Source organism: Microtus ochrogaster, chromosome 18, assembly GCF_000317375.1.
Source record: "Microtus ochrogaster isolate Prairie Vole_2 chromosome 18, MicOch1.0, whole genome shotgun sequence".
NCBI lineage: Eukaryota > Metazoa > Chordata > Mammalia > Rodentia > Cricetidae > Microtus > Microtus ochrogaster.
Window position 1 is genome coordinate 58,957,826 of NC_022020.1, and position 9,915 is coordinate 58,967,740.

Sequence of the window (9,915 nt, forward strand, 5' to 3'; positions counted from 1 at the left end):
CACACACACACACACACACCACACACACACACCACACACACCACACACACACACACACACACACACTTAGCTGTAAGGATAGCTGGAGTTGAGGTTAGTTATCAATTACTTGCTCTTAGAGGATGGCAGGAAGCTGTGCATTGAAAGCAAAACGTGCAATTTCCTTCCTTACCCTGGTGGAGGCCAGCATCCCCCAGGTGCCTCACTGTGGTACAGCATCCTCCATACCGTGAGGACCTACTCAGCCCCTGTGCCTTCTCCAGACCCTGTTTAGACTTGTCTCCTTGTTCTTTCTACTCCTTCAAATGGAAGGAAGCATGGCGGGTGTGAGACATGGTAGTGCCATGGTCCAGCCTGTGCTACTGTGTGGCTGCTGTTTGTAGAGTCACTGCAACAGCTCCTTGCTGTCTTCAGCAACATGCACCTGACCTGCAGCTGTTGGTGGATTTCTTCGAGACCACTTGAACCTCTTCCCCAGACAGTACCTGAAACCTGGGAAGCTTGAGGAGGATGCTATCTGCAAGCACCTAGAGCGTGGGAGCCAGAGAGAAGTGCGGGAAAGAGCCTGCAGTCTGTACCCTTTTCTTGACTCCAAGCCTTGCCTGTCCGCTTTCCAGTCTGTCTCAATGCCTCTCTCTTCTCCACTGGACACTCTGTCTTTCTGTACTTTATTTCTAGCCAGACTGAGGATTGGGGATATTTGAATGAAGATGGAGAACTCGGCTTGGCTTACCAAGGCCTAAAGCAAGTTGCCAGGTCAAACATGTTCCCGTCTTCTGTGTGCTTCATCTATGTGCCTGCTCTTGTCTATGTTCCTTGTTTTGGCTTGAGCAACTGTGAGAGTATGGGGCACAGTTCACATGGCTTCCAGCCAGCAGACCTTGGGGCATCCATTCATCATTTTGTGTCTAGGCAGTGTTGATGACATTAGCAGAAACTGCTTGCCTGGGCCAAGATGATGGCACTAGATGGCCCAGTTGAACCTTAGGAACCACGTGGCCCAACTCTTCATTCTATAGGTGGAGAGAAGAGAAACCACACAGCTGTTGAGGAAAAGATGCAAAGGAAACTTAGCTTTGGGACTCCAGGGCCCACGGTACTGACATGCTACATGCCAACCTTCTTAACCCTTCAGGGTGAGCCAAAGACCTAGATTGCATGCTGGCTGTGCTGCAAGTACAAGGCTCCTTAGCACATGCACATGCTATGAGCATGTTGCTGGTCCCAGTCCTAAAAGCTGGTGCTGCGGGTATGTTCTGCTGTCTGACCCTCACCGCATCCTTGCAAGCACAGTTTAGCAGGCTTAGCTGGTTAAATTCTGGTTAAGTAGACAATCGAACATTTGATATCATCAGCAAAACTGACCGCAACCTTCTTCAGCAGTGGGTGAACAGTTTAGCCAGGGACATGCGCAGAGTGAGGTCAGCACCTAGACCTGTCATATTTGCTGTGACTTTTAGAGAACAGAAGCATAACCTTGGCCGTTTGTTTCCCACAAGAAATTGGGTGGTGGTCATCAGGGAGTGTTTCTTGCTCAGAGAGGTGGATGTGTGCTAGGCCTGGCTCCCTCTGTGACTGGGTGCTGCCCACACCTCAGACTAACCTGCCATGTGGCCTCTCCACGCTGCTGCTGCTGCTGGTAAGACAATGGGGATTCCTAACGGCAGTGAGGGAGCAGCAAATCTAGTGCTACAGCCTATCAGTCCATAACCTGAGTGGACGATGTGATCAGGCTCCTTACTGTCAGCTGGTGGATCAGAGCCTGCCCTGCGTTACAGGACCACTGCACATCAGGGCCATCACCCCAGGTAAAGCTTTACACATCCAGAAAGTCCAGAAGCATTAGCTGCTGCCTGGTTCTACTGTGTTTCTACTGTGGTTGGTATTCGACAAGGTCAGGGTCTTACCAGTCAGAGTTTGCTTTGTTCGAGTAGGAACCAATGTGTGCTTTCCTAGGCCCCTCCTCATGTCTGTCACAAGATTTGATGTGGTACAAAGAAAAATCAAGTGAATGCGTTAGAAATTAACACACAGGTCCATGCTTCAGGAGGCCTTTTGGATGCTGGGATAGGAGGAATCTTACTCCTGGCATAGAGTCCTAAGCTGAATCCACTTGAGATGAGGCAGATGCAAGCAGGGTTCCACAGCAGGTCAGAAAGGGGTCCTGGGACAGCTCCCTAGAACCAAAAGATCCACGTCCTCTTTCCTGTTAACTTTATATCTTACGCTGATGAGGTTTGAGTACGTTGTAGCCAATGCTGAATGTTGTCTGAATACTCTGTGCTATCCAAATGCTGGCTTCATTACCAGAGTTATCTCCTCCCCCCTCGTGTTACTGTTGTTTCCCATTCATCATAGACCCGTTGTGGTAGGCAAATCCCTTCATCATTTTCTTTCCTTTGCATCACTTTGCTGAGGAGCCCTTGTACATGCCAGGCTGCGGAGCTGACTTGGCTGCCTAGAATGTGGAAACCAACAAAGCCGACTTCTGCTTCCTCTCTGGCTCCCCCTTCTCTATGGTAGTTACCTTCCAAACCAGCACAGCAGCAAACGCATGGCAGCTGCCTACTCCTTGCCATCTGGATATCAGGACCATCCTGAGCAGAATCTCTACTACATCCCAGGAAAAGACTGGTGTGACCGGGTCCTTCAGAACCCCACCGACCATGTCCCTTTATGCTGAAGATGACTAACTAGATTAGAAAGCTAGAACAGGTAACTGAGGTCACAGGAGACGCCCCTGTTGCATCTGGCCATGTCAGGGTCAGATCCAAGCTGAGGCTGCTGCTGCTGAACCACAGACTCCTTCCCTGTTAACACAGGCAGGTGCTCTCCGTGGGTGCCTGGTGCTGTAGCCGTGAGCCCCTTAGAACTCTCCGAGCCTCCTTTCCAGGCTTCCTCCGGATCTTTGTCTCTTCTGACTCTTTCCCCCCAAATAGTCTTAGCTGTTTAGAGCAGAGGAAAAGTTGTAAAAGATTACCTATAAGATAAAGTTGGGCAATAAATGTGGAAATGAAAGACAAAACATTAGCTCTTCTCCTTCCAAAAAATGAGAGGACTCTACTGAAGGGAAAATTAATATAATTAGCTCTGTTTATCAGCATTTTGTCTTTACAAGAAAGTTCTTACAAACTTTGGAGCAGACGACGACAATGCTATTTAAAGGACACTATGAGACATTTATCTGTGTTAACATCATATTGTCGTGGAGACAATCTCTCAATCCTAAATTAGTAGTCTGTGTCCATAAGAAAAATTAATGAGAGTGGCAAAAGAAGTCTAAACCCACGGGTGCCTTTGGCCTTGGTTTCTGATCATCTGAGAGGATGGCAAGTCGACGTGCTTGCCCAGTGATACCTACCTCCCCGCTGTGCTCATCCCTGTTGGGGCCACATGATTGCTCCCGCTATGTGCTTGGCTGCTCCCCTGTTGTGTTTGTCTGTGGCCCCTCACTATGGGTGCCCACCCCAGCCACACAGTGACCTGGCCTGCTCTCCTGGGTGCAGGTTGCTGGAGGCACAGCTGCAGGCCCAGAGCCTGGAGCACGAGGAGGAAGTGGAACGTCTCAAGACCCAGGTGGAGACCCTGAAGGAGGAGATGGACAAGCAGCAGCAGACCTTCTGCCAGACCCTGCTGCTCTCCCCAGAGGCCCAGGTGGAATTTGGCGTCCAGCAGGAGATATCTCGGCTCACCAATGAGAACCTGGTAAGTGGCCATGTCTCATGGATTGTAGCTCTTGGGATCATTTCTCTCTAATTAGACTTGTCTGCTAAGCCCACAGCACTGGTATTAATCTTGTAACAGACTCTCTTCTTCAGGTCTACCTTGAAGCCTTCTCCATCCTCTGGCTCCCACAGGCGCCGGCACTCCTATTCACTTAGACACACACACACACACACACACAAATCCTAAAAAATAAAATACCGTCCAAGCCTTGGACTCCAAGACAAAGGTTCTCTCTTGGCTTGGTGGTGGAGCACTTTTCTAGCTCACACTTACCTAGCCTTGGGTTCTATACCCTGTAACACACACAGGGGTGGAGTGTGAGAATACACACCAAAGATGTTCCAGAGGTCCCAGGATGAACTGCTAGCTTCTCCCTTTCCATCACTCTGGTTCCTTAGACTTGGCTCTAATGGTCAACGCAGGGCTCCTCTCCTCTTTCCCTTCCCTCCCTTAAAGAGCCACCGCCCAGCTGGATGAGCATAATAATGACTGCAAAGTCCTTCCCTGGACAGCTTGCTGTTCTAGGTCCCAATGGACTGCCTTGCTTCCAGTGGCAACAGTTGCTAGGGACTGGGGCCACAGCCCTGTCCTGTTTGGCTTCTGATCCCAGAAGCCTGTTTGACCCTGACCATTCCAGCTATATGCCTTCATTACTACACCTCCACCGCAAGTGCTGCCCGCCACTCCCCTGGACACCTAGGCCGGGTGTCCTCCGAGGACGCTTGACTTAGGGAGAAGGCGCCAGAGTGCCCCAGGGGGAGGAATTCGCCCTGGGAGGAGTTCACCCTGTTGTTGCTGGCAGAATGAACTCTGACTCATCGCTCCTCCGGGGCTCTGCGCAAGTGCTGAGTCTGTGTGAGGTGGCCCTTCTGACCCTACTGGAGTGGGACTCCTTAGCCTCGCTGGGCCCTGTGGTCCTGGCCAGGACTTTCCCATTCCTTCAGTGTGAGGCCAACCTTCTGCTCTCACACGGCTTCATTATGCTTTCAGGATTTTAAAGAATTGATAGAAAAACTGGAAAAGAATGAAAGGAAGCTAAAAAAGCAGCTGAAGATTTACATGAAGAAGGTCCAGGACTTAGAAGGTAGCGTGCCTGAGTGTGCATGAGTATGTCCCCCAGTGTGTGCCTGAGGCAGAGGTGACTTTGCCAGTCTGTGGGACTTCAGCCCACTGTCCCCTTCATCAGATGGCTGTGCCTGCTCCAGCCCTGTCATGGGAGCTCACATCTCAGCAGGTAGAGACACCTGCTCGAGCAGGTGTGAGCCAGGTTCGGCAGGCTGGAGGTGTGAGCCACACGGGTTCATAGTGGTACCTGCCTTTGGCGGGCATAGAGTCAGAGGCGAGACTTTCTGGTGTGAAAGAACACTATGCCATGGGATGTCACAGCTAAACTGCCAATGTGGAGTCTAGCCCAGAGAGAGGGGCAGACAGAAGGTCTAAATCACTCTCCTAAAGCCCTGGGCATGTTCTTTCCTGTAACTGCCGTACCCTTTCAGCAGGTGCCATCCTGCTTGTAGCCCTCGGGGCTCCTTGTGTCACAGATAACCCTCTTCATCTTTCCACCCTCAGCTCAAGAGCCACCACCCTAGCCTTGGAATCCTGCCCTGTGCTAGCCTGAGGCCACAGCCTCCTGGGCATAGCACTGATCACAGAGTGCACAGCCACTGCTTCTGTAGTGTCGGGGACATCACTGCCCACACCAGGCACCTTGTGGCCTTTTCTCAGTTGGTGGTCTGCACATGCCCCTGTGCGTCCTCCGTTATCTGTGGGGCTTTTCTCTTCTGATCTCACGCAGTCGTTCTCCAAGTCTCTTGGCTTCCAACCTCTCCGGTCTGCTCTGTCCAGCCTACCTCCCCCTCTTCCCCCCTTCTCCATGCTTTAGTCTATGCTCTTACTCCCCTGTGACCAAGCTTTACCCTCTGTTCCCAGGTGACTCGGTAGTTTCCCAGGGCCGCTGCTGAGAGTACTGTCTGCCCTCTCCCCTCCCCATAGCTAGCAGAGTGAAATCCCAGCTCTTACCTGGTGCTCCTCTGTATGCATACATATGTGTGGGCCCATCCACAGAGCATCCCTCCAGCCAGTTACAGATGCCTACCATGGATGATTGATCTCTTGCCTACTTCCCTTCCCATTCAACTAGAGCAGTGGTTCTCAACCTGTGGGTCACAAACGCTTTGGGGGTCAAGGGGTCACCTAAGACCATCAGAAAACATAGATATTTACATTACAATTTCATAACAGTAGCAAAGTTATAGTTAGGAAGTAGCCATGAATATGTTTTTATGGTTGGGGGTCACTCCAGCGTGATGCACTGTATGACGGGGTCACAACGTTAGGAAGGTTGAGAACCACTGCTCTAGGGGCTGTTTTGATGGACCAGCCCTCTCTCTTCTTGCCTACTTTCTTCCCTCCCGCCTGGCTCTCTCAGTGTTCCGCCCCCACCAGCACCTCTGGTGAACGTTCCTGGCCTAGCACCTGGCCAACCTGCATTGTCAAGTGTTTTTCCATGCAAACACACAGAAGCATCTCCTAGCTAGACTGGTGAGGGCAAAATGGGGACTTCACACGTGCCCTGAGGTGATGACAATACCCTCACACTGTTGGTACCCAGGTATACAATGAATAAGTATTAGGAGGCTACTATCTTCCTCTGGGCTAGGGGAAATGTCTGAATGGAACTGAACAAGTCCTTGTTAACCCAGTGGGTACCCCTAGATACCCATTAGTTGTGCTTACGTGGGCTCACACTACACGTAGATACGAGGTACAGTGTGTTTACCCCACTGATACCACCTGCTCCCCTGGCCAGCCCACAACTGTAGCATCATAGCGTCACGATGGCCAGTGCTGTGGTACCACAGGGAACTGAGTAGAACGGGCCTGGCTGACTCTCCTCCCAGACTCAGGGACCTTCCTTACAGCTTGGTAGGAGGAGAGAAACCCATGCCAGCAGGGCATGCTGAACATGGCTGCTACCACTTCTCCTATTTTCTCCGGTACAAAACCTACCCATTTCTCTTTCGGGGATTCTCCTCCCCTTGCCCACAGCAGACCCCAGCGAAAGTGCTGAAGTCCTTGACCCACAGAGAGCGAGGGTCCAGGCTGCAGGGACAGGCTACACTGAGTACCCTGAGCATGGTCCCCAGGCCGGGATGCCCCTTCTGCAGGCCTTCACCTGCACATTCTCACCACGTTTCTATCATCTCGTTCCCATCAGCTGCCCAGGCACTGGCACAGAGTGACAGGAGGCACCATGAACTCACAAGACAGGTCACGGTCCAGCGAAAGGAGAAAGACTTCCAAGGCATGCTGGAGTACCACAAAGAGGACGAGGCTCTCCTCATCCGGAACCTGGTGACAGGTCAGGATCTGCACCGCTGTGCCCCCTGCCAATCCTGTATAGCCTCGCACCAGCACAGGGAACAGAGACCTCTGTTCTGCCAGCGGCCACATGGCTCCTGCCCACCCGTGCTTCTCTGTGGTGGCTGTTGCAGCCCTTCTCTCTGTGGGGAAGTTCAGGGTGGGCCATGGTGCTTTGGCAATAGCAGAACATCAGTGCAGGCTTGTCAGTGACTGTGCCAAATGTCATGCCCACCTCGAATGTTTAATTCTCTCACCGTCTTTGTCAGTAGGCACTATACAAATCCTGACTTCATCTTGGAGAATGCAGAGATCTTTCTAGTAACTTTCTTAGGTCACACAGGGCGTAGACGGTGGATCAGGGAGTCAAATGCCTCTGTTTGCAGGGTTTTAGTGCTGTTTAACCCGGCACATGTGAGTGTGGCCTCTGGAATCAGACAACCTATGTGCAAGTTTGCCCCTTTCCTCACTAGCCATGCAGATGAGGACAAATGTCATCAAGTGTGGCATGAGAAGGTGGTAAGACCTGTAAAACCAGGCTGGAGAGATAGCTTAGCAGTGAAGAGTGCTGGCTACTCTTCAGAGGACCCGGGTCTAATTCCCAGCACCCACATGGCAGCTCCCAACTGTCTGTAACACCTATTCCAGGGGATTGGACACCCTCCCACTGACACTGAGAAGCAGGGTGAGTGAGAGAAGCTCGGTGTGTGGCCCAGAAGCTCTAGCAAAGGCAGAGTCCCCTCAGCTTGGTCCTCAGGACTAGAATACCTGCTACCCATTTTCAAGCCCCCACAGCTCAGGAAAGGAATGTATTTTCCCTGTTAAGTTAGAGGAGAGCCTCCTGTCCATGGGTTCACTCTTCAAGGATGCTCAGTTAGGGGTTCTGAGTCATGTTTGCAAGTTGTTGATGTTTGTGTCGAGATGGTTCTCTGTGACCAGTATTAGATGCCACCTTTAGGGACGGAATACAGGACTCTTGGGAGCCAGTTTGCTCACCAACCTTGGGCCCCTTCCTCTCTTGTCTCAGCCTCGTCTGCCTTCAACAAGTCTCTACTTTATGCTCCATCCAGTCCAGGCCAGGAGCTTCCTACAGAGCCGGGGGAAAATCATAGAGAAAAGAATCTGTCAAACAGATGGGGACTGACCCTGCCCATTCCAGCACGTGAAATAGAGTCAGAGAGGAAACTGGGTTCAGTGCAGGACTTTCACTAAGGAGTCAGAGCTCAAGGTAAACATTACCCAGAGAAAATCACCCAGAGCAGTGAGGTCTCTGCTAAGTACAGCACTCAGGCCAAGAGCCCAGGGGAAATAGACCGTGAGTTCTGCATGGTTGCCCTTTGGTTGTTTGATTTGGACATTTTTAGTAGCTTGCTGATGACTGTCATGCTCCTTATAAAGGTGACTCCGTGGTGAATATGAAACACAAAGTTTACAACATCCGAGTTAACTGATTAAGTAAATAAAACGCTAAATTTTATAACTTAAGTAAGCATGAGTCAAGGGTCCCTTCCTACTCTTATTGCTTAGATGGCTCTAGGCGATCACCTCCTACCTAGATACCAAGGAAGAGTGCCCATCATCTGCCTTTCAGTGACCCCATATACATGGATGAACCACCTCTTAGGGACCCATCACTGGCTAGTTGCTTCAGAGAGGAGAAGAAAGCAAAGTTGTAATCCCCATCCTCTGAGATGCTCACCTCTGTCTAAGAAACAGAAGTGAGCCTGTTCTGCCACAATAGAACATTCCAAGACAAGGCGAGCTGCTTAAAACCTGCACATAGGGGAAGCCTGAAGTTAGATGTTGGAGATTGGAAATGGGCCTGTGGAATGCACTTTTTTCTGGATGGACACTGTTGATGTGCTAATTAGAGCCAAGATCTATAGCCTAGAACCCAGATCATGCCAGAAGGTTAAGTATCCAGAGGGTTATGGCCTGTAATTAACACTAACTAGAAGGACATATTTGAGAGCATGAGGTAACCTGTTTATCAATTAAAGATACTTGCAGCCCAGCCCTACCTCAGCCCCCATTAGCCTTGGCAGACGACTTAAGGCCCTGGGTAGAGGGTAGGAAACCTCCCATTTGTGAGTTCCAAGTCCAGAAGCTTTGGGGGGCTTGGTTTGGGCAGGGTAATGAGACTGAAGACTGAGAGCTGGGGTACAGACAGAGCCTCAGTGAGGTGCTGGGACCCTTTCTCGCCCTTCATCTTAACCTGGCACCAGACCTTTTCCCCACTGCTCTGGTTTCTAGCCATTACTCATTGCTTTAAACATGGCTCCTTGGCTTCCCAGGACAACAGAGCTCATCCAACAGCTTCCCAGGGGCGTTAGGAGAGAGGGGAAGGTAGCTGGAGCATCAGCATGGACTTCACACAGAGTCCCAGTCCAAGGCAGGGAAAGGGGTAGAAGAGAGAGCTGGACAAAGTTGAGCAGAGTGGCACTGGCTGCTGGACCAGTTCAACTGTGAGACCTCAGGGCGGGTGCTGCCACTCTGACAGCCCCAGTGGTCCAGCCTGACTTCTGTTGCTTTAGTAAACACCATGCCCATTCTAATCCACTCCATCACGAAGAGAAGTGAAGGCAGAAACCGGGAAACAGGAGCTGACACAGAAGCCACGGAGGCTGCTGCTTACTGGCTTGCTTCCCGGGCTTACTCAGCCTGCTTTCTTATACCCATCCAGGAACACCTGCCCGAGGGTGGCACCACCCCCGGTGTGATGGAACCTCCCACATCAGTCATTAATCAAGAAAATGCCCTACGGGCTCAGCTACAGGCCACTCTGATGGAGGCATTTTCTCAACTGAGGTTCTTTCTTTTCACGTACAA

The 9,915-nt window shown here is 51.2% G+C and overlaps 1 protein-coding gene across 1 annotated transcript in view; it reads left to right on the forward strand.

The window, feature by feature from the left end:
- Positions 1–9,915, forward strand: part of Myo5b (myosin VB) — a 274,660-nt gene that overhangs the window by 247,147 nt on the left and 17,598 nt on the right. Inside the window, exons 30-33 of the mRNA XM_026783548.1 lie at positions 679–756; positions 3,507–3,705; positions 4,717–4,810; positions 6,944–7,087. Coding sequence (XP_026639349.1) covers positions 679–756; positions 3,507–3,705; positions 4,717–4,810; positions 6,944–7,087 — 515 coding nt within the window. The remainder of the gene's footprint in view (positions 1–678; positions 757–3,506; positions 3,706–4,716; positions 4,811–6,943; positions 7,088–9,915) is intronic.